The following is a 25,783-nucleotide window of genomic DNA, read 5'->3' as shown; positions in this document are numbered from 1 at the left end:
AAAATCATGTACTGTGATGTCTAGCTTAATGATGCACCACTTAATGATGAAGTCCAATCCTAATTGTGTTCATAAAACGAGGACTACCTGTATGTGTGGGTCCAGCCTATCTCAAAGGATAGTTGTTATGGAACTAAAATATAAGGTAGGACTATTATCTGTGCTGCATTATAAAACGAAGGGGGAAAGGGGGCATAAAGGAAATATAGACAACATAAATAACAAATTGCAAAGGTCTAAATTCTCCTTCAAACCATCTTCTGTCCCTTTTTAGATAGGTGTCAGAAAGCTAGGTCTCCACAAAACGCCTTTAGATCTTAAGGCTGTGCAGAGACTTGAGTAGTGTTTATAATTATATGAGATGGTTCTTTGGAAATGAGTACTGCACAACTCAATAAAAGAGAATACAAGTAGCCCTCATCCTACGACCACAATTAAGCTCAAAATCTATGTTGCCAAGTAAAAAATTTGTTAAGTGAATTTTGCCCCATTTTAATGACCTTTCTTGCCACAGTTGCTAAGTGAATCTCTGCCGTTGTTAGTCACATGGGTTGTTAAATGAATCTGGCTTCCCCATTGACTTTGCTTGTCAGAAATTTGCAAATGGTGATCACATGATACTGGCACTCTGCAACTGTCATAAATATAAGTCAGTTGCCAAGTCAGTTGTCTGAATTTTGATCACGTAACTATGGGCATGTTGCAATGGTCATGTGTGGAAAATGGTCATAAGTCACTTTTTTTAGTGCCGTTGTAACTTCGAACGATCACTAACCAAACTTGAGGACTACCTCTATACGTAGCTCGGGGTTAAAGGCTCTGAACTTGGTTTACTTGCAGCATTTCATTATACCCCACTAGCTAACATCAGTGTTAGTGAGTGTGGAGTTTGGTCCCTGTTTATTTAGGTAGCTTGTATATTACATAGAAAAGCTTGTTTATATAGGGTAGCTACCAAGCAAGGGTGTCGTTTTCTTCTTGATTAGGGTATTGTTCTCTGCCTGGTTGTCTGGTGTAAATCTCTGTTTATCTGGGTGCTGATGCTGGAGAGGATGAGTTCTGGTTTTTTTTTCCTCCTTGGTTTTTTGTTGTCTCCTTTGATTGGTGTGTAAATATGGTTTATTTCTATATGGCTGTTGATGGCTGATTTGTCTGAATGGCAAGCTTCCAGGAATTTCCTAACATTTTGGGATTTGGCTTGGTCTAGTATGTTGGCAATTTTCCAGTTAGTGAGTATATGTTTAGGCTGCCTACACATGAAATAATTCTGATCTTCCTTTTCTGCAAGGCACTTTGCTATACACAATGAGTAATATATGTTATGTGATAGCAGTAGCAAGAATAGCTGAACAAAGCTAGAGAGATTCCTAGAAGTTGATCAATTCTCATTGCTGGCTAGCAATAAATCTATAAAAGCAGTTTCTATACAAGAAAGGTTTTTTGGTGGGATAATGAATGCTGCAAGCTTTATTGAATTATAGAGCAAAATGCAGAAAAGTTTCTTTTTGGAAGACCACTTCACTTAGGTTGATTTGATTACATTTCAGTAGATCATGTGTTTTCCCCAGCCATATAAATTTAGTGATGTCTATGGTTGTTGGGTCTTTGTAATCTACTCGCTTTTAAAGGCATAGCTGGACCTAGCCCCCCCCAAAAAAGAAAAAAGATTGCAGCTTTACTTTTATGTTAAAACACTGAAAAGACAAAGCTTAAACTGGGGTTTCAAAGAGATATGATCTGAAAGGTCTACTGATTTTTTAAAAGATACATAAAAATTATGTTCCAGGAAATCTTTCTTCTTGCTTTGGAAGTGATAATGAGCATCTAGGTTGCTGTGATGAAATGTAATTGAAAAAGGGAGCTGAGCCTTAACCTATCTGCTATTCTCTCTCTCTCTCTCTCTTTCTCTCTCTCTTTCTCTCTCTTGCTCCCTTTCTCTCTCACTTTATTATCTCTGTCTCTCTTTCTTTCTTTCTCTCTCTTTCTCTCTTTCTCTCTCCCTCTCTTTATCTCTCTTGCTCACTTTCTCTATTATCTTTCTTTCTCTATCTCTTTCTCCCTCCTCTCTGCTCTCCCTCTTCCCCTCTCTATCTCTCTTGCTCACTTTCTCTATTATTTCTGTCTCTTTCTTTCTCTGTCTGTCACTTTGTCTCTTTCTAGCTCTCTCTTTCTCCCCCCCTCTCTTTATCTCTCTTGCTCACTTTCTCACTTTCTCTCACTGCCTCTCTTTATCTCTTTCTTTCTCTGCCTCCTCTCTCCCTCTCCCTATCCCTCTTGCTCACTTTCTCTTTCTTTTATCTCTCTCTCTGTCTCTCTCTCCTTCTCTCTTCCCCTGTCTCTCTCTTTCCCTCTCTTTGTCTCTCTTGCTCACTTTCTCCCTCTTTATTATCTCTGCCTTTTATCTCTCTTTCTTTCTCCTTTTCTTTCTCTCTCTTCATTTCTTTCTTGCTCTCCTACTTTCCCCCCTCTTTATCTCTCTTGCTCACTTTCTCTCATTATCTTGGTCTCTCTTTATCTCTCTCTCGCTCTCTCTCTTTCTTTCTCTCTCTTTCTGTCTCTCTCCCTCTGCCTATTTCTCTCTCTCTTTCTCTCCCCCCTCTCTTTCTCTTTCTCTCTCTTTCTCTTTCTCTCTTTCTCTATCTCTATTTCTAAAATACGTTTATATATTTTATTTTTATATGTGCAACAATCCTCTACGTAGGACAATCAAAATAATGGCAGCTATGCTCATGCATTTTGCTAATAAAACATTCAATTGTACTTTTGTTATAAATGTTCATCCTGATATCTTGGCATCACTCCTCTTTCAGAAAGAACAATATGAACTGTAAAATTGACTGGAAAATAATGCTTGTTTTTACAAGTAGCATGATGTGCAGTAAGTTAAACACATATCTAACTAAGTGTGTTGTCCCTGCACTCTGAGTAAAAGTTGTGGCTACTTTAGAGGTGCAGTAACTTTAATGAGTGACTTCTTTAAAGTAGTAACACCTTTTTTAATGCTAAACCAACTAGAAGCCTCAAAATAGTCTGACTCCTTTAATGAACAGCATAGAGGTTTGGGGGAGATTTCAAGCACTGAATAATTTTTGAATCATGCACAGCATTAGAAATAACTGTTGCTTACATAATGTAAGATTTTAATTCAGACCTTAATATTTGTTTATCTTCTCCTTTGTTTTCCAGACATTTATAGTACTGAACAAAGGGAAGACGATCTTTCGATTTAGTGCCACTCCTGCCTTGTACATTCTTACTCCTTTTCATCTAATCAGAAGAATAGCAATTAAAATTCTGGTACATTCATATCCTTTTACCTGTTTTTTTTTAAGTAACAAGTCATATGAACTTCATTGAGTTGGGTTGCTCTTATTCATTTAGAGCTGGGCCTGAGGGTGTCTTCCAAATATTCCAAGATTTATTTATTTATTTAACTTTCACAGCCTCAGTTGCAGATCAGGGATTGTAGAAATTGTAATCCAAAACATCTGGAAGACACCATATTGCTTCCTTCTGCTCCTCTTCTTCTGAATGTATTCATAGATGCTAACTGTTAGATATTAAAGACCTGTATGGGGGAAAAGGAAGTATATTACCTAGCAAAAATGAAACAAAATCTCTCAGTTCTATAAACCAGGAGACCTGAATTTTTAAAAACTTGCATAGATAATGCAGATTGAACCCTTTGAATATTTTCCCGTTTATTTTGCATAATACCTCTTTGCAGATTTCCTTTTATTTTGCGTAATTTGTTCTGCTGTGCTTATCATGGGAAGGCATCACTTTTGACCATCAAATATTGTGCACCCAAGGTGGTAGCTATAGGAGTGTGTTTAAAAAAAAACCCAAGTCTAATGGCTGAGCTTCTGCAAGTATATTTATATTTATTATTAACTCTTCAGACTTTTAAAGGGTTAAAAATGGATGAAATTGTGCTTTTAGTTTAAAAGAATGCTTAAATAGGGGGGAGGGTAATCTATTTCGACTATCTTATTGTGCACTGGATTTATGCATATATGTTAATTTTTAATTTTTGAAGCACGAATAATTTTTGAAGAATGCACACAAAGCCTCTTTAAACCTTGTCTATTTATTTGTCTTGGGTGAACATAATAAATGGGTAAGTGTGTATTTCATTTTTGCTTTTTCAATGAATGACCTGTACTTTTAAAAACAGATCGACCCCCATAACTGCAAGAAATACAGTTTTTCCTGATAAAGCGACACAAAGAGAATGTTTTTCAATTATGCACTGATGAAACTGTTAGCTATATTGTATTATGGACGTTAATGAAATTTCTTTGATGTGTTGAATTATGCATTTTGCTGCTCCCTTTTTTTTTGATATCCTGAGATTGTGGAACAGAAAATAATACCTGTCCAGATTTCATTGTGTAGCTGTGGGAATGCAACTTATTAGTGGGAACAATTTGTGGTATCTTGCAGATATTTGAAAGTGATGCTGGGTAGTACAATGGGAAAATTTTTGTTCTTCGTAACGTTCTTTAGATTTCAGTTTGCATACCTTGCACTGAATCATATTTTTAGCCTAATATACTAGTTTACCCAATCTTAAAGCTAGCTTATGGATAGGTGTAGTTGTATGCATCCAGAGACCAAGGTTAACTTAATTGAAGTTAAGTCAGAGTTGAGAGCAATTGTTGAGAACAGTGGTTCTGAACAGGCTATTATTAAATCCACCTACAGATAGTCCTCAACATATGACCATAATTGAGCCCAACATTTCTGTTACTAAGTGAAACATTTAAGTGAATTTCCTCCATTTTATGACCTTTCTTGTCACAGCTGTTAAGTGAATCTGGCTTTCACATTGACTTTGCTTGTCAGAAGATGGCAAAAGTTGATCACATGACCCTGGTGCACGGCAGCCGTCATAAATATGAACCAGTTGCCAAGCATCTGAATTTTGATCACAGGACCATGGGGATGCTGCAATGGTCCTCAGTGTGAGAAACAGTCACAAGTAACTTTTTTCCTGTGCCATTGTAACTTTGAACCGTTACTAAATAAAATTATGTAAGTCAAGGACTACCTGTATTGGAGCCCTGGTGGGGCAGTGGTTACAATGCAGCATTGAAGGCTAACTCTGCTCGTTGCCAGGAGTTCAATCCTGATGGGGCTTGAGATTGATTCAGTCTTCCATCCTTCTGAGTTGGGTAAAATTTATTTATTTATTTATTTATTTTAATCAAATTTTTATACCGCCCTATCTCCCGAAGGACTCAGGGCGGTTCACAGCCAGATAAAAATACAGAAATCATCCACAATAAAAACTAATTAAAAAACTTATTTAAATAGGCCAGAATTAAAATTATAGTTAAAATAATAAAACCCCATTATCTAAAAATTAATAATTAACCCCGGTTAAAATTAAGTAAAACTTTTAATCCAGTCCCGCTTGGATAAATAAATGCGTTTTCAGTTCACGGCGAAAAGTTCGAAGATCAGGCACTTGGCGTAAACCAGGGGGCAGTTCGTTCCAAAGCGTAGGAGCTCCCACAGAGAAGGCCCTACCCCTGGGGGCCGCCAGCTGACATTGTTTGGCGGACGGCACCCTGAGAAGACCCCCTCTGTGTGAGCGTACGGGTCGGTGGGAGGCATGAGGTAACAGCAGGCGGTAAGTACCCGGGCCCTAAGCCATGGAGCGCTTTAAAGGTGGTAACCAAAATCTTAAAGCGCACCCGAAAGACCACAGGAAGCCAGTGCAGACTGCGTAGTAGTGGTGTTACATGGGAGCAACGAGTGGCTCCCGTTACTACCCAGATTGTTGGGGGAAAGGTGGTGACTCCGTAAACTGCTTAGAGAGGGCTGTCAAGCGCTGTGAAGCGGTTCTATTAATAATTGCAAGGAACAATTACAGTGGCTACCTAGTGAGGAAAAGGCAAGATTGGACTAGTAAGGGTACACAACATTTTGTGTTCATGAGAGCTTGCGTAACAGCTTTGCAACTGTGTGTGTGTGTAAGACATAGAGACACTGACAAAATTTTGTCCTATTTTCTGAATTGGGGGAAGCTAAAAAAGACTCAAATGATAATTTTACTTCTCCACCAATATTCAACCTATCAGTTTCTTTAAGGGTGGATCTACTCTAAAAAGTTATAAAAAAAGGCATACAGATAGTTCTTGACTTACGACAGATAATTTAGAGACCGTTCAAAGTTACAACAGCACTGAAAAAAGTGACTTATAACTGTTTTTCACACTTATGACTGCTGCAGCATCGCTATGGTCATATGATCACAGATGGGTTGCAACTGGCATGTATTTATGACGGTTGCAGTGTCCTGGGGTCACATGATCAGTTTTTGTAAACTTCTGACAAGCAAAGTCAATGGGGAAGCCAATTCACTTAAAAACTGTGTTACTAATTGAACAACTGCAATGATTCACTTAACAACCGTGGCAAGAAAGGTCATAAAATGAGGCAAAACTCACTTAACTGTCTTGTTAGTAACATAAATTTTGGGCTGAATTGTGGTTGTAAGTCGAGGACTATCTGTACTGTACAATGATGTAAGGGTAAAAAGGATAAGGTTATCATTTCACATACTCTGCAGAAAATTCCAATTTTTCGGAGTAGAGGTGAACTCAAATTTGCAGTTAGACCAGGGGTATCAAACTCATGTCGCCAGGGCAGTGTCATGTGACATATCAGGACCCCCACCCTACTAAACCGGAGTGGGCATGGCCAGCGTGTGACGCATCTGGCCCATGGGTTGGGAGTTTGACAGCCCTGGATTAGACAAAGGGATATTAAGATATCTTATCCCTTTTCGGTTTTGAAAATAAAAGCATCAAACTGGATATGTTCCTCTTTCGCATGTTTAGTATGAATAAGAATTGCTCCACATTTGTGATAGCAAATATCAGGGTTGAATCTGTGAGGGCCTTGGTGTCTCTGAGCTTGGCTGTTTTCTTGCAGACTTTACATTATCGAACTAGGTAACATCATCAGTGCACTTAGATCATCACTTACCGTAGTTAGGTACTTAAACATCTGCAAGAAAACAAGCTTTGAGAGCGCCAAAGATCCCACAGTTCATCCCTGAACGACAGATATTCTCTTCTATGGTAGGATGAATGTGGGAGGTACCAGTAAATCCAAGGGCTGTAGGATAGCCTGACAAACTGGGGAAAAGAATCCTAGAAGAAGACATGCCTAACAATTTCATATTTCAATAGAAAAAGGAACTGAGTTTTAATTTATGCATAAAAATGCAATATACTTGACATTATGCACAAGAATTAGTACATGTTAATGTTAGTCATTTCCCCCTGCAGCCTATGTGCCAGCATAACATTCTGATGTAAAAATTAGATGCAAAGGGAGTCCAGAATAATTTAGCCGCCCCACTATAAACCTAAAACCTGGTGGATAACAGTTGCACTGTAAGCAAAGAGGCAGACACTTTTGGGAAGAGGGTTTGTATAGTTGAGTTGAGGGTCAGGTTTCTTGCTCCCAACTATATTTCTTGGCTACAAGACAAGTACACCTTGTGACATTTTTTTCACTGTTCTTGCAGGCTGTTGCTTTTTGCTCTGTGGATGCTGTCAATACAATGAGTCTTTAAGAATGTAAGGCCAAGCAAATGTCATTCTTCCCTTGGGTTTCCAGGAAGGGATTTCACTCCTTACATCCTGGAGGAATGTGTGGGTGGATTTATACCAACAGTCAGATATAGTTCTTCTGTCTGGCTTGAAAACATGAAAAGCGCCAGGGTTGTACTGAAAGCTTAAGTCTCTAACCTATGTTGCAGCCTGCAATATCTAATGCACAGAGCTGCAGGCAAAAGCGGAGATTTGATGGCTTTATTCAAGCAAGTGTGTACTTTACAAATTGGTTGAAACAGATTTATTAAAATGTATGTCCCCCATGACTCAGCAAAGCACGTGTTATGCTTCTGGTTCCCTTGATACTTGATCAAAATACAGAGCTCATGCAGGATAAATGTGCATTTAATAAGTCTGCCTCATATTTCAAGAAACATTGAATCAGCTTTTGAGGAGACCCTGGGTCGTGTGCCCATATTAAATCAGTGACAAGTCAGAATTTCTTCTATGATACCTGAATGGAGCAAACAATTTAAACTGAAAATCAAGCCAGGTTGCATGATTTCTCATCTTTTAAAACCAGGAAGGATAATTTATTTTGTTAATCACAGGCATTTTAGTCCTACTTGTATTATTGGCCATATTAATCTTATCAAGATAAAGCAGATTTACTTGTGTGCACATTGATGACAGTACACAATTCACAGTGGTTCATGACTGATGGCGACAATAACATGATTCTAATCAGCAATTTTTCTGGCCCTTGTCATATCACCAGGCAGTGCTACTCAAATACTTCAACATACCTTCACTAATGTAAAGTCTATAAAGTTGCTTTACTAAAACTAAAAATAAAAACTGGATGCAACTTGGCACATTACAATATGTGATACTTACCGTAAATAGCTTTTTGGTGATTGCAAATGCTTTTGTGCCTACAGAAAGTTCTCCACTTACAACGGTTCATTTAGTCACTGTTCAAAGTTAAAACGCTGAAAAAAGTAACTTATGATGTTTTTCATAGATAAGACCATTGCAGCATCCCCATGGTCATATGATAAAAATTCAAACACTGGTTAACTGACTCACATGTATGACGGCTGCAGTGTCCCAGGGTGATGTGATCACCTTTTGTGACCTTTTGACAAGGAAAATCAATGAGAAAGCCAGATTCACTTAACAACTCTAGTGATTCACTTAACTGTGGCAAGAAAGGTCATAGAATGGGGCAAAATTCACTTAACAAATATCTTACTTAGCAAAAGAAATGTTGGGCTCAATTGTAGTCATAAGTCAAGGGCTACTTGTATTCATCCCCCTGCAACAGGATTTCCTTAAAGTAGAAATATTTCCATGTTCTTTCGAATTGGCTGGGGTGGGGGCTGAATCTGAAAATATATGGGAACAAAACTTGGTGCCCCTAACATTTTAAGCAAGGAGTTGTACCATGTTTCTCTGTTTCAGTGTTTCTTAAAATACGGCCCTAGGGTGTCTGAAGACCCCTCAAGACTCTCTCAGGGCCTATGAAATGCAAATTATTAGTCTGAAAAACAATAAAAAATTAGCATCTCTATTGTGAGCAGCAATAGTGGCAGTGAATGCATTCATTTAAATTTTAAATTTTTGTTTCATTTCTTTAGTTGTATCCCTTCTTTGTTATTTTTATGAATAATCCAAGGCAGCGAACATATGCAATTTTCTTCTTATTTTCCCCGTAATAACAACCCACAATAACAACCAGTTGCGCTGAGAGAGAGAGAGAGAGTGACTGACTCACCTAGCTGGCGTTCATGCCTAAAGTGGGACTAGAACTCGCACTCTCTTGGTGGTTGGCCTAAAGTCACTCAGGTGGTTTTCATGACCAAAGCAGGACTTGAACTCATGAACTCCTAGGAATGGTGGAGAATTTTACCTCATCCAATACCTTTATTCAGGAACTAAAGTTAGTCGTCCACTTATTACCATAATTGAGCCCAACATTTCTGTTGCTAAACAATATATTTGTTAAGTGAATTTGTCCCGTTCTACAACTTTCCTTGCCACAGTTGTTAAGTGAATCATTGTGGTTGTCAAGTTATTAAGGGAATCTGGCTTCCCCATTGACTTTACATATAAGAAGGTCGCAAAAGGGGATCTTGTGACCTCAGAACCCTGCAACCGTCATAAATATGAACCAGTTGACAAGTGAATGTTGATCATGTGACCATGAGGACTCTGCAACAGTTGTAAAAGTGAAAACAGTCATAAGTCACTTTTTTCAATCCCATTGTAACTTTGAACAGTCACTAAATGAACTGTTATAAGTTGAGGACCACCTGTATTTCTTGACAGTTCTTGGCTCATGAACAGGACTTCGTACAGATATCTATTACAACAGTGCCCCCAAACCTTTGGGGCACCAGGGACTGGAGAGAGTTTTTTTTCCGCAGAACGGAGGGGGTTTCGTATCCATCCCATGGGGTGCCTGCTTGTAACTTGTTTGTGCAACCCAGTTTCTAGCATGCTGCGGTCCAGTGCAGGTCCAGAGACAGGGGGTTGGGGACCCCGGTGTTACAAGTCATGATGCAAAAAAATGACATGCACCTCAGTGGTGAAATCCAAAATTTTTTACTACCAGTTCTGTTTTTTGTTTTTTTTTACTACCGGTTTACAAATTTTTTTACTACCGGTTTACTACCGGTTCTGGCTTGGCAGGCATGGCAGGGGAAGGATACTGCAAAATCCGCATTCCCTCCACACTCTGGGGAAAGGATACTGCAAAATCCACATTCCCTCCCCACTCCAGGGGAAAGATACTGCAAAATCCCCATTCCCTCCCCACTCCATGGGAAGGATACTGCAAAATCCCCATTCCCACCCCACTCTGGGGCCAGCCAGAGGTGGTATTTGCCGGTTCTCCAAACCACTCAAAATTTCCACTACCGGTTCTCCAGAACCTGTCAGAACCTGCTGGATTTCACCCCTGATGCACCTGATGAAGTCATTATACCAGGGATGCCATTATGCCCTTCGCATCAGTCATGTCACAACATCCAGGGCAAACCATGTGGTTTGCCACAGTGGTATCATGGTGCGCAGGCTGTCCTTTGCCCTTTGTCTCCCCCTGCAGACCCTGTGTGATGACAGGGGACCATTTGCCTTTAGTGCAGAAAAGATGGAAGCCACATTCAACAAAATATCTGCCAACTAGTTCACAACAGTCAATACACAGATAGTCCTCAGCTTACAACCATTCATTTAGTGACTGTTCAAAGTTACAATGGCACTGAAAAAAGCGACTTACGACTTTTTTTCCCATAATTAGGATTGTTGCAGCAGCCCCACAGTCACGTGTTCAAAATTCAGACGCTTGGCAGATGGGATGTATTTATGACTGCTGCAGCGTCCCCGGGGTCACGTGATTCCCCCTTTGTGATCTCCTGACGAGCAAATTCAATGGGGAAGCCAGATTCACTTAACAAGCATGCTACTAACTTAGCATCCGCAGTGATTCACTTAACAACTGCGGCAAGAAAAGTCGTAAAATGGGGCAAAACTTATTTAATAACTGCTTAGCAAAATAAATTTTGGGCTCAGTTGTGGTCATAGGTCAGGGACTACCTGTATATGACCGTGCTCTAGGATTTTAATGCTAGGCCTCACATTTTCCCAAGGCAGTGCACAGCCTGCTGCTCTCTTCAAGACTATGGGAGGCAGTTGAGATGTACTGACAGTCCCTTTCTGAGGGAGATGTGTTTTTTTAAAAAAAAGTTAAAAAAATAAGTAAACAAGTAAGTAACCAAATAAGTAACTAAATAAATAAATAAGCAAGCAAGCAAACCTGGGAACTGTTCATTCATGTCTTCCTAGCTTAGATACAATGGCTTCTTTTTGAGAGAATCATACACAGAAGAAATAGAAGAGTATTTACAACTCAGGGTTGAAATGTGGGGTCCTCAGTGCTCTCTGAGCTTGGTGGTTTTCTTGAAGATGTTTCATGACCCAACTAGATAACATCATCAGTGCTAGAAGAAACGGTTTGCAGAATGGAGGGGGGAAGAGGAGGAGGAGGAGGATTGTGGGGTCATTGGTGTTCTCTGAGCTTGATGGTTTTCTTGCAGACGTTTAGTTACCCAACCAGGTAACGTCTTCTGTGCTTAGAAGACTTTGCTCTCTTTATATGCAGTGGCTTGCCTTGTCAGTGCTGGTCTTGCTGGTTCCTTCATTAGGTTGTGGTTTACTGTTAGCTTGTTTGTCTGAGTTGATAGTTCCTTGACTGGGGTATTGTTTACTTCTTAATTGTTGGTTTAGTATTGATCTTGGTGTTAATCTCTGCTCATCTGAGGGTTGATTGCTACCAACTCAGGAGAGCACCAAGGATCCCCAACATTTCAGTTGTTCAGCTAAACGTGATTAACGAAGTTGCTGATGCTACAGCTGAAAGCAGAAGAAGTTTGCCTTGACAGAAGCAGAGTGTCGAGATGTGACAGAGGAGAAAAAAAAAATCTTTCTGAACTCTTTTTTTACTTTGAGCGAACCTTCCTTTGCAATGCTTATTGTGCCATAGCATAATAAGAAAATAAATGAACTGGAATGTGTCTTGAAGATCCTGCTGCTTTTGTCAGGACGAGACAGCATTGTGCTGCAATCTTCACTCCATTTGTATATGTGTGCATGCATAAAAGGGGTGGGACTTACAACATGACAACACAACACCGCCCTCATTATTCTGCTCCGTCTGCCTCTTGTGGAGGTTGCTGTTTCGTCAAAGAACAATGAAGATAAAATCCTCTTAGACTCAAGGCTTCAACTCCAGAGGAAATGTTACAAAGACAGTTCGGTAGCACATAAATCAGAATAGAGCTGGAAGGGACCTTGGATTTTTTTTTTTAATTTGCATTTATATCCCGCCCTTCTCCGAAGACTCAGGGCGGCTTACACTATGTTCATCCATTTGTATATTATATACAAAGTCAACTTTTATTGCCCCCCCAACAATCTGGGTCCTCATTTTACCTACCTTATAAAGGATGGAAGGCTGAGTCAACCTTGGGCCTGGTGGGGCTTGAACCTGCAGTAATTGCAAGCAGCTGCTGTTAATAACAGACTGTCTTACCAGTCTGAGCCCAATCCTCTTCTTTAACAGGAGACACTATACAATTTGAGACAAGTGATTGTCCTGTCTTCCTTTGGAGCTGCAGGATAAATGGCTCCCTTTTAAAAGAATTCCTATCCTGCTTCCCACATCTTCTGTAACAGAGTTGTTAATGCTTGGAACACACTACCTGACTCTGTGGTCTCTTCTCAAAATCCCCAAAGCTTTAAGCAAAAACTGTCTACCATTGACCTCACCCCATTCCCAAGAGGTCTATAAGGGGTGTGCACAAGAGCACAAACATGCCTACCGTTTCCTGTCCTATTGTTCCTCTTCATTATATCCAATTAATACAGTTATTACATACTTATGCTCATATATATGCTTATATGTTATATAGTTATTTCATGTTAATGCTTATATACACTGTTATGACAAAAATAAATAAATAAAATAAATTTTGATATCTACCCCTCTCTCCAAGTGGAAGAAGGTTGCTGTGCCTCATCTTCATCGTTGCCCTTCAGGCAGGGGTCTCCAACCTTGGCGGCTTTAAGACTTGTGAACTGTAGCTCCCAGGCTGGAGACCCACGCCCTAAGGGGCACTTTTGCTGCTCACCTGGGCACCACGCACCAGTCAGGGTTTTATCTTTGTTTTTTCCTGGCCATGAATGATCATCTTTACAAATGAAGAATAAAAAGAAATGGAATTACTGAGTACGTGTATCCTTGATTTACAACCATTTGTTTAGTGACCGTTCAAAGTTACAATGATACTGAAAAAGGTGATGTATGACCAGTCTTCACACTTATGACCGTCGCAGCATCCCCATGGTCACTTGATCAAAATTTGGGTGCTTGGCAACTGACATGTACTGTACTTATGACAGTTGCATTGTCCCAGGGTCAAGTGATCATCATTTGTAACTTTCCCAGCTGGCTTCCAACAAGCAATGTTGAAAGCCAGATTCACTTAACAACCACACAATTCATTTTAACAACTGCAGTGATTTGCTTAACAACAATGGCAAAAAGGTCATACAATGGGTATAACTCAATTAACAACTGTCTTGCATAGCAAGGGAAATTTTGGGCTCAGTTGTGGTCTTAAGACGAGGACTACCTATGTCATTTTAGTTCCTATTTACTGGGTAATTGGAAAGAACACTGACTGGCTCAAGAAAGTGATTTGCATACAACAGTGAACAGATAGTTATAAAAATTCTGCTTAGTTGGTAATGGTGGAGAAATCTAACAATATTATGGTAGGTGTCAGCCCTTTAGGTAGGACATGTCAAGAAGAAGGCATTAAGGATTCTAGGAATGTTGTTTAGTAAGGTTAAATAAAAGGATCTTGAAAATTTTTCCAGATTCCTCTCTGTTCCACCAAGAAAAATCAAGGCTGTTATTTTAAGTATCTTTCTTAAGCTACTCTCTGTCTCTGGAATATGCAAGCAGATTCTCTGATATCTTCCCTCAAGGTCAGTTTTATATTTCTTTATATAGATCCTGCATTCCGGTCAGAAAGCCTGATACAATGGCTTATGCTTTGCATGGAGATGTGATTTAATTTTATGACATTTGTCATGAAAGATTTAAGAGATGTCAGGTAGCGGATGGAGTAAATTCTATTGGTTTGGATGGTAGGGTAAGGAGGCTGAATGGCAAGATGGAGGCTAAAACATATAACGAATATTTACTGGAATTGGGTATGTCTGGTCTAGTAAAAAAGACTGTGGGGGTGACATGATAGCAGTGTTCCAATATTTGAGGGACTCCCACAAAAAAGAGAGGGTCCTGAGAGCAGGTCAAGAAGCAATAGGCAGAAACGAATCAAGAGAGAAGGAACCTGCAACTAAGGAGAAATTTCCTGACAGTGAGAACGATTAATCAGTAGAAAGACTTCCTTCCAGAAGTCATGGGTGCTCTAAAGCTGGAGGTTTTTAAGAAGAGATTGGACAACCTTTTGTCCAAAATGGTAGAGAGTCTCCTGCTTGAACAAGGCATTGTATTGGAAGTCCTCCAAGGTCTCTTCCAATTCTGTTATTCCGATTCCACCTAAGTAGTAGCAAGAGCTTCCTTCTGCTAGGAGTATTGATGTTGGCACAAATGATCTTGCAAGGTAGGATAATCATTCATGGGAGATAACAACTTGTCAGGATGGCCGCAAGAAACATAAGGTTCCTTCATCGGCATTAGCCTGGACTCAGTTACTTTTGAAATCCTTCCGTATCTACAAGATGAAGATAGCAATAGCACTTAGACTTATATACTGCTTCATAGTACTTTTTTCAGCCCTCTCTAAGCAGTTTACAGAGTCAGCCTATTGCCCCCAACAATCTGGGTCCTCCTTTTACCCACCTCGGAAGGCGGGAAGGCTGAGTCAACCTGGAGCCTGCTGAGATTCAATCTGCCATACTGTTGGTAGCCGGGGATCAATAGAGGTAGCCTGCAGTACTGTACTCTAACCACTGCACCACTGGAGCTATAGTTGAAACTGTTAGTCCTTGACTTACAACCATTCATTTGGTGACCATTGAAAGTTGTAGCGGCACTGATTTATGACCATTTTTCACGCTTACAACCTTTGCAGAATCCTCATGGTCACGTGATCAAAATTTGGAGGCTTGGCAACTAACACATATTTATTATGGTTATAGTGTCTCCGGGTCACCAACTTTTGCAACCTTCTGACCAGCAAATTCAACGGGGAAACCAGATTCACTTTACAGCTGTCTTACTAACTTAACAACTATAATAATTCAATTCACAACTTTTACAAGAAAGGTTGTAAAATGGGTCAAAACTCACTTAACGACATTTTGGGTTCAATTGTGGTTGTATGTCATGGACTACCTGTACCTCTTTAAGCTTTTGTGATTGAATATTGTTGCTTAGCGGTTGATTAGAATGCCTAATCTTTTTCGTGGTTGAGAGTTATCTTGTAGGAAGAATGGAAGGAGGAGAGAAAGGTGTTTAACATTTTATTTAAAATGAATATTGTGTGTTTCCTTAATCAGAATACATTTCTGAATTGCAGTTATTGCAGGAGATGACCATGTTGAGCCTGAGGGTGGGGCCAAATGCATCATAAGTCTCGAGTACCTGTGTGCCCACAAGAGATCTAAGTCCAGCCCACCCTAAAGACCTCTCTTATCTCCCGCTCATTTCTCTTAATAGCCAGTTGGTCAGATTCTTGTAGAGAGCTTGCAATACATCTTTATGCTCATTTGAACTTCCTGAACCTCCTGATTTCCCTGGCACTTGGCAGTTATTTCATATTTGGAGCTAAACTCAAGATAAAGAGCAGGTGATACCCATTTTGCCAATCAGCTTCAAATAATGTGCTTGTTAATCCTTCTCTGCCCACAAAAGGATCCACAAGGACACCGACTTCTTCCCATTTTCCCTACAGGAGTTGCAATCGTTTTGCTTCCTTCTGACATCCTGTTTTCTCATTCACGAGAAAGGCGTGTCAGGGAAGTGACTTCCTTTCCTGGGAAGAGTTAAAAAAGTGAGACATTCACTCCCCAGGAGCTGAGCTGGGACCCTGAGCCTCTAACTTCTTACCTAGATTATAAAAATAAGCATTCACCAAGTCATGATGGCAGAAAGTGAGGCTGGCCATCTGCAATTCTCTACAGCTATTCATCGGGAGAGATAGATCTCAGGAGAATAACATGTTTTTGATTACTGTTTTTACTCCTGAGTCCAATTACTAGTTTCTAAGTTTTCATGTGGGAATTAGCAGGCTAGGTTAGCAACCCAGTGAGTTTTTGAGAGTAGATATGGGGCAGGAAAAAATAATATCCGGTTTCTCCTATTTCTTCCCCCACCAATTGGAAAGGAATACCTGTACTTAAAAGTTCACCTTTGTGCCATTGAAATAATTGTGTTGCAGATTTTTGTGTTGTGGAGGTTTTTTTAATGGAAGATTGGAAGGCCATAATCCAGCTTTATTTTATGTGTGATCAGGCGTAAAAAGAAGTCAAGACATGTTGCCAGACGGATGTGGCCACTGATTAATTAAGCCAAATTGGAATAATTAAATAGGACACACGACTGCTTTGATATTGTCAACAGTTCTTGGTAAATACCAAATTACAGGTAGTCCTCAATTTACAATTTTTATTTATTTTTATTTATTTATTTTATTTAAATTTGTATACCGCCCTTCTCCCGAAGGACTCAGGGCGGTTCACAGCCAATCACATTTGAGTCCAACATTTCTATTGCTAAGCAAGACAGTTATTAATTGAATTTTGTCCCATTTTACATTTCTTGTCTAGCTTGTTAGACAATGTGTAACCAGTTACAACATGCCTCTTTACAGGAGGACAGAATGATGAAGTTAGTCCTTATCTTCTCTAGACCAATAAAGTATAATCCAACAAATTACTTGTGTCTTTTGGAAGGAAAGAAGAAACTGCAATACTTTCAAACAATGTACAGGGCTATACCATCAGAGAGAGACTGACTAAGCCAGGGGAGGAGTCAAAAGAGGAATTAATCTGGAATCTTTGCAGAGGCAAAAGAGAGCAAGGTCTGAAAAGCCCCTACCCAAATGTCATTGAATTTTACCAAATCCCAAACCACCAATCTGGAAAGATTCCTGTGAAATAGACAGGAGGATTACAGTAGCTAATTGAACATTTGTATATAAATATACAAATAGGATGAGACTATTGCCTTACACAATGTAAGGGCGGGATATAAATTCAAATTAAAAAAAAAACATTTCATATGTGGATCTGGTTGTTCATACCCGACAGGTGCAGTTTCTCTCTCTCTCTCCCCCTCCCTCCCCCTCCCTCCCTCCCTCCCTCCCTCCCTCCCTCTCAAACACACACAAAAGCACTGTACAGTCTTACTTTCATCCTTTGTTATCTATTTCCTATTTCTTCTGTCATCTTTCTATTCTAAATTTAGGTTATAAGTTCCTTGGGGCAGGAAGATGTCACTTTTCCTTATCCAAGGCCCCTTGTATACCAATTGCATCACTAGTTAGGGTGCCAGTTATAATCATTTGTGCAAGAGAACCCTATTCTCCTAAGCAAGCTTTTGTTTGCTTGGTCTTCTCTTCTTTCTTTCCTTCCTTCCTTCCTCCCTCCCTCCCTCCCTCCCTCCCTCCCTCCTCCTCCTCTTTATGATTCTTTTTTATTTTATTTTTATGCTGAATTGGCAGTACCACACCTGTGTTCCCATTCAACATGGACCTTATTAAAATGTATTTTAAGAGAAGCTAATCTTGGCTATTTTGTAAGGCTCTCTTTCTCCCCCTCCCTTTTTTTTCTAGGAACATTTTGGGAGTAGGAAGATCAGTTTTTACTGAAAATATACATTTGGATTCAGCTTCATCTACACATGATTTTTTAGGCTGTAATAAAAAGGAAACTGACAGTTTCTATTGAAAAGAAAGTGTATTTTGATAAAGAAGAATATTTGTAGCTCAGAGTTGAAATGAAGGGTCTTTGAGCTTGGTGGTTTTCTTGTAGATGTTTCATTACCCAACTAGATAACATCACCAGTGCTAGAAGTGCAAACCCCACTCCCTTCCAGCGTTGATGATGTTGCCTAGTTTGGGTAATGAAACACCTGCAAGAAAACAACCAACTTCAGAGAGCACCAAGGAGTTCTCATCAATAAGATTACATGTTTCATTTCTCCTTTTGAAGAGAATTAAATACTTAGATCAGATTGGGGTTAACTGTAGGGGTGACAATGTATTATGAACATGTCCTATTGTTTTCCTTGTATCAACTTGTATTTTTGTATCAGTTTTATGTATTTGATATGGTCAATTGACAATAAACTCTTCCTTCCTTCCTTCCTTCCTTCCTTCCTTCCTTCCTTCCTTCCTTCCTTCCTTCCTTCCTTCCTTCCTTCCTTCCTTCCTTCCTTCTTGGTTGGAGTAGACTGATTAGAACTTGAATACTAGATCATAAAAAATGTCTACATTGAAAGCTAGTTTGGGAAATTAAAAAAAATCTGAAAAAGGTAGTGTTAAAGTTACTCCTGTATTGTTGTTAAGAAAACTACTTGGTTTCATCCATTTAATCAGTAGGTGTCAAGTTTCACTTGAGTATGCATCTGTCAGACCTTCCAGATATTGCTGAACTAATTACAGCCATAATGGCCAAATCTGAAGGATTCTTAGAGCAGAAGTTCAGCAGCAATTTAATAAAATAAAATAAATATACATTTGAATTCACCAGAGAGAGGAGTGGTCTTAATGATATAAATACTAGAGGTATTTTCATCCTGAAAGAAATGATTTCATTTGATAAAAGCTTATATATATATATATATATATATATATATATATATATATATATATATATATATATATATGTATGTATGTATGTATGTATGTATGTATGTATGTATGTATGTATGTATGTATATATGTTTTCTGAGGTTTTCACGGGTGTTTGTATGTAGGTCTTTGGTTGTTCGGGTTTTCTCCCGTATAAAATTAGAAGTGTCTTGGCGACGTTTCGACGAAGTCTCATTCGTCATCTTCAGGCTTCAGCTTCGTGCTTCTGGGAGTATTAGTATTAGATTAGTATGGGTCTGGCTTCTGGTCCTTGGTCGTGCTTCCTGATCAGTGTGGGTTTGGGTCTGCTTTCTGGGTGGATGTGTGGTGGTGACATCCTGTGTGGACCTCGTGAGTGTGGGTCTGGTGTCATTCCTCGTGTTAGGGACTCGTTTGTCAATAAGGGCGGGTTTCCAAATGGCTGGTAGACGGGAGGTATCCCATCAGGAAGCACGACCAAGGACCAGAAGCCAGACCGCAGCTGCAACATTAGCCATTTCAAACCCCTCCAATCCATACATACAGCAGACAGACACCCACTATGAAGATGTAGCACGACCACAAACACGAAGCCAAACAACAGCAATGCAGCTCACCAGTTCAAATCCCCCTGCAACTCAGACTAATCTGAGCACAACCAAACCCCTACCCAAACAGGACACACCCCCAGCCAATCAGAGCACAAAAAAACCTCCATCCAATCAGAGCACAGCCAAACTCCCAACCAATCAGTTCAAACCTCCAGTTAAAAAAGGAAGAAACAGCTGCAATCACACATTGCTCCCAGAAGCACGAAGCTGAAGCCTGAAGAATTTATTTATTTATTTATTTATTTATTATTTAAATTTGTATACCGCCCTTCTCCCGAAGGACTCAGGGCGGTTCACAGCCAAGTAAAAAACACAGTACACTATAAATACAATTAAAATACAGTTAAAAAACTTATTAAATTGGCCACGATTAAAATTTAGGACTAAAACCCATTAAAACCCATAAACTTAAAACACTAACCCAGTCCAGCGCAGATGAATAAGTGGGTTTTAAGCTCGCGGCGAAAGGTTCGGAGGTCCGGAAGTTGACGAAGTCCTGGGGGGAGTTCGTTCCAGAGGGCGGGAGCCCCCACAGAGAAGGCCCTTCCCCTGGGTGTCGCCAGACGACACTGTCACGCCGACGGCACCCTGAGGAGTCCCTCTCTGTGAGAGCGCACGGGTCGGTGAGAGGTATTCGGTAGCAGCAGGCGGTCCCGTAAGTAACCCGGCCCTATGCCATGGAGCGCTTTAAAGACGTTCACCAACACCTTGAAGCGCACCCGGAAGGCCACAGGTAGCCAGTGCAGCCTGCGCAGGATAGGTGTCACTCGGGAGCCACGAGGGGCTCCCTCTATCACCCGCGCAGCTGCATTCTGGACTAACTGTAGCCTCCGGATGCCCCTCAAGGGGAGCCCCATGTAGAGAGCATTGCAGTAGTCCAGACGAGACGTCACAAGGGCGTGAGTGACTGTGCACAAGGCATCCCGGTCTAGAAAGGGGCGCAACTGGCGCACCAGGCGGACCTGGTGGAAAGCTCTCCTGGAGACGGCCGTCAAATGGTCTTCAAAAGACAGCCGTTCATCCAGGAGAACGCCCAAATTGCGCACCCTCTCCATCGGGGCCAATGACTCGCTCCCGACAGTCAGCCGCGGACTCAGCTGACTGTACCGGGATGCCGGCATCCACAGCCACTCCGTCTTGGAGGGATTGAGCTTGAGCCTGTTTCTCCCCATCCAGACCCGTACGGCTTCCAAACACCGGGACAGCACTTCGATAGCTTCATTGGGGTGGCCCGGTGTGGAAAAATACAGCTGGGTGTCATCAGCGTACAGATGGTACCTCACACCGAAGCCACTGATGATCTCACCCAGCGGCTTCATATAGATGTTGAACAGAAGGGGCGAGAGAATCGACCCCTGCGGCACCCCACAAGTGAGGCGCTGCGGGGTCGACCTCTGCCCCCCCGTCAACACCGTCTGCGACCGGTCGGAGAGATAGGAGGAGAACCACCGATAAACGGTGCCTCCCACGCCCAATCCCTCCAACCGGCGCAGCAGGATACCATGGTCGATGGTATCGAAAGCCGCTGAGAGGTCTAATAGGACCAGGGCAGAGGAATAACCCCTATCCCTGGCCCTCCAGAGATCATCCACCAACACGACCAAAGCCGTCTCAGTGCTGTAACCGGGCCGGAAGCCGGACTGGAACGGGTCCAGATAGACAGTTTCCTCCAGGTGCAGGGGGAACTGATATGCCACCATACTCTCTACAACCTTCGCCGCGAAGTGAAGGTTGGAGACCGGACGATAATTACCTAAAACAGCCGGGTCCAGGGAAGGCTTCTTGAGGAGGGGCCTCACCACCGCCTCTTTCAAGGCGGCCGGAAAGACTCCCTCCAACAAGGAAGCACTCGTAATCCCCTGGAGCCAGCCTCGTGTCACCTCCTGAGTGGCCAGCACCAGCCAGGAGGGGCACGGGTCCAGTAAACACGTGGTGGCATTCAATCTACCCAGCAACCTGTCCATGTCCTCGGGAGTCACAGGGTCAAACTCATCCCAAACAACATCACCAAGACCGCCCTCAGACGTCCCGTCCGAATCGCCACAATTTTGGTCCAGGCCGTCCCTAAGCTGAACGATTTTATCGTATAGATAACCGTTAAACTCCTCAGCACGTCCCTGCAATGGGTCATCCCGCTCCCCCTGGTGAAGGAGGGAACGGGTCACCCGAAACAGGGCAGCTGGGCGGTTATCTGCCGACGCAATGAGGGAGGAGGCATAGCAACGCCTCGCTTCCCTCAGTGCCACTAGGTAGGTCCTAATATAGGATCTAACTAGTGTCCGATCAGCCTCTGAACGGCTGGACCTCCAGGAACTCTCTAGGCGTCTTCTCCGGCGTTTCATCCCCCTCAGCTCCTCGGAGAACCAAGGAGCCGGTTGGGATCTACGCCGGGTCAGAGGCCGCAAAGGCACGACACGGTCTAAAGCCCCAGCCGCAGCCCGTTCCCAGGCTGCAGCTAGTTCCTCTGCCGTGCCGTGAGCCAGACCCTCAGGAAGTGGCCCAAGCTCCGTCCGGAACCTCTCTGGGTCCATCAGGCTGGTATATATATATATATATATATACACATATATACACACACATACATACATACACATATTGAAGAATATTCAATGACCAACTAGATAATATTTGAAATATTTGATCACTGACTTTGCTTCAAGAATTATTCTCTTGGCTATGTGTTTTTCTGTAAACTTCAACCAAAGTTATATCTGTATAACTTTGCGTATCTGTACTCATACATACATCCTGTACATATGTCTATAGCAAATCCAACCGTTGCATTTTATTTATGGAAAGGATGAATAAAAGCTGTGAAACAGGAAAAGTATTGCAATGCCATAACAGTGGAAGTGTGAAGAGCTCATTTTTAAATATGTTTTTAAAATTCAAAACTCATTTGAAGTTATTTCCTTAACTCATACTTTCACATTATTCAGTATGTTTATTATGTGCACTATTTTAACCAACTGTGTATTCATGGCGTGGTCCGAACTTCCTCCGTGGAATAAATACGTGGAGTAAGTATCTTTTCAGAACTTTATTTTCTTTTTGAATTTGCATAATATTAGAATCCTGCTGCATATAATTTAAGTTGGGAAGTGGGCACATGAGGGCTGTCCATGTCCCTGTGATCCCCTTATTCATGTTCTCTAGGGTGATGAATAGTTGGGATGCTAAATCATAAATTTATTGAAAATGGAATTAATATTTATTAAAATATATGATTAAACTGTGTTTGTGCTCAAGTGCATTGACAAAACACAATTGATTCAGATAAATTATAAAGCTTTTAGAGAGGTGGACTTTTCTCAGACAAGTCTGTAATCTAAAGGTTAACAACACTCTTACCTTTAATTGAATTTGGAAAGTGCATACTACAGATAAGATAGTCCTCAACTTATAACCATTCATTTTGTGATTCTTCAAAGTTACAACAGCACTGAAAATGTGACTTATGACCAATTTTCACACATACGACCATTGCAGCATCCTCATAGTCATGTGGTCAAAATTTGGGCACTTAACAAAAACTGGCATCTATTTATGACAGTTGCAGTGTCCCAGGATCGTGTGATCACCATTTGTAACCTTCCCAGCCAACTTCCAACAAGCAAAGTCAATGGGAGAAGCCAGATTCATCTAATGACCACATGATTCCCTTAATAACTGCAGTGGGTCATTTACCATATTGGCAAAAACACTGAAAAATGGTTTTCAAAACTCACTTAATCACTGCCTTGTTCACCCATGGAAACTTTGGGCTCGTAAATTGTGGTTGTAAGTTGAGGACTACTTGTAGTCACTGCTGCGGTTAGAGACACATCATTCTGCCAGATGTTAGAAATACTTTTTTGCAGAATTGGATAAGGATCCACTCTGACTATCTATTCATCAATAGGTAATGCTGGAGTGACAGAACTAAACAATCTGGATTTGTATATATAAATACTTCTGAAACTTACCTTTTGTATGAAGGTTCAGTACGCCAAGCCTGCGCTTCTGCAAGTTCTTACTGAAATGGATACCAGATGCAAAGGCTTAATCTAAGTGCAGTGCATTAAACAATTAGTGTGGCTCATTGCACCAACCAGAACACACTTTTTATTTTTGACTGATGGATGATAAACACAGCCATCTGCTCCTCACTATGGGCGCCAGAAGGAAAGAGGACAAAATGCCCTTCTTCCAGACAGGATCTTAGAGGCAGTCCCAACTTCCAGGCGCAGTGAAAATCCTCTAAAATGGGGCATATTTCTCTTCTCCTTTGGAACACTAACCGGATTTACAGTTGCATGTGATCAAGATCTGTTTTTAAAAGCTGCCCTTATTGCGTTTCTCACAGGCATAGTATACAGATAATCCTTGACTAAACAACCATTCATTTAGCGACCGTTCAAAATTACAACGGCATTGAAAAAAGTCACTTAAGACTGCTTTTCAAACTTACGACCTACCTGTGCAGCATCCCTGTGGTCACGTGATCAAAATTTGGATGTTTGGCAACTGGCATATGTTTGTGACAGTTGCATTGTCCGGGAGTTATGTGATCACCTTTTGTGACTTTCTGATGGGGAAGCCAGATTCACTTAACAACTGTGTTGGGCTCAATTGTCGTCATAAGTTGAGGACTTCCTGTGCATACAAATGCACATGCACCCTCCAAATATTACTTACTTACTTATTTATTTATATTTCCTCTTTCTAAAGCAACCATGTCCCTCAGAGGTGTTGCTGGATTGCAACTCTCAGAATTCTATATGCTGCTTCATTATGCTGATGGGGAATTCTGAGACTTGAAGTCAAGGTGTAGCTGGAAGAAATCTTTTGGAGAAAGCTGGTTTAGCAGATAGGGTAAAAGGAATAGTGAACTCTTCCAGTTGTGTAAATTCAAGATAAAATTGATAGATGTGAGGCATTTCTTAAAAAAAACAAAACCTTTTTGGGGTATGGTACCTGAAAATGAAAATTGTGATGTTGGAGAAGACTCTTGAGAGTCCCTTGGATTGCAAGGAGATGCAATCAGTCAATCCTAAAGGAAATCAATTCTGGCTGTTCTTTGGAAGGACAGATACTGAAGCTGAAGCTCAAATATTTTGGTCACCAAATGAGAAGAGAGGACTCCTTGGAGAAGACCTGGAGGTTGGGAAAGAAAGGAGGAGATGGCGGAGTATGAGCTGATAATTAGTGTCATCAATACAATGAACATGAATTTGGGCAGACTCCAGGAGACAGTGGAGGATGGGGGTTGGGGGGCTGGTATGCTATGAATTCATGGAGTCACAAAGAATCTGATAAGATTTAGCAACTGAACAACAACTTGAAAATGATGGTCAAAAGAATGCACAGTGGAGAAAATCAAATACTAAGTTAACTAGTTACATACTATTGGGTCAGAAGGATGAACAGTGGTGATAGGGAAGAGAAAGTTGCTGTTCTGCAAATCACATTTTCAAGTTATTCCCAACTGGCAATCTTCTTCAACATGGTATCTATGATATTTGGTCAACATGCTGCTATGCTATCTAAACCAACCTTGCTAGGGTAAATGGGTGTTGAAGTCCAAAATATCCTGAAGGCACAATATAGGGAAGATTCATACTAAAGTGATAGTAGGAATCAATGCAGCCTAGCTTACAGTTGACTTTCATTTATTGCCAAATTGTCCATACTGAAAAGTGGGTCAGCTTGCTGCAAATGTTTTTGTGGTTGTGTTCAAGTGGCAAATCAGGAGCCGCTGAGTTTCAGTTAGTAGTCAGTTCGCTTCTGTTTCGGTTAAGCAACTAGACGATCAGCACCAGTGGAACAGCAAGCCAAATCTCAATTACACAGCTGCATTAGCTTTGCCAGTAGCAAAAAAAAAATCACATCGAAAATATTACAGCACAAAAATAAATTAACAATAGGTTTTCAGCACTTCTAGCTGGTTTATAATGGAATTACAACCATGTCCATTGAAAGAAATTGGTCAATCTCAGTTTCAATTAAATTAAAAGCATTTTGAAGCGTGAGCTCCTATAGGCATTATTGAATTACAACTCCTAACAACCTTTGCCAACATAGCCAGTGACAAAAGATATTGGGAACTGTAGTTCCAGAGCAGTTGGCAGGCTCTAGGATAAAGGTAAGGATGAAGAGAGATGCAAACATTGTGAGGAATATGGTAGCAGCATTTTAATAAATATATTATACAGAGTAACAGAATAACACAGTTGGAAGAGACCTTAGA

General features: G+C 40.9%; 1 protein-coding gene across 1 annotated transcript in view; it reads left to right on the top strand.

The window, feature by feature from the left end:
• Positions 1 to 25,783, top strand: part of LOC131197664 (sodium channel protein type 5 subunit alpha-like) — a 391,694-nt gene that overhangs the window by 93,439 nt on the left and 272,472 nt on the right. Inside the window, exons 3-4 of the mRNA XM_058182005.1 lie at positions 3,187 to 3,305; positions 22,485 to 22,574. Coding sequence (XP_058037988.1) covers positions 3,187 to 3,305; positions 22,485 to 22,574 — 209 coding nt within the window. The remainder of the gene's footprint in view (positions 1 to 3,186; positions 3,306 to 22,484; positions 22,575 to 25,783) is intronic.

Source organism: Ahaetulla prasina, chromosome 4 (genome assembly GCF_028640845.1).
Source record: "Ahaetulla prasina isolate Xishuangbanna chromosome 4, ASM2864084v1, whole genome shotgun sequence".
NCBI classification, from domain to species: domain Eukaryota; kingdom Metazoa; phylum Chordata; class Lepidosauria; order Squamata; family Colubridae; genus Ahaetulla; species Ahaetulla prasina.
The sequence above is the reverse complement of the archived record's forward strand: the minus strand, read 5'-3'. Positions and strand labels throughout refer to the sequence as shown.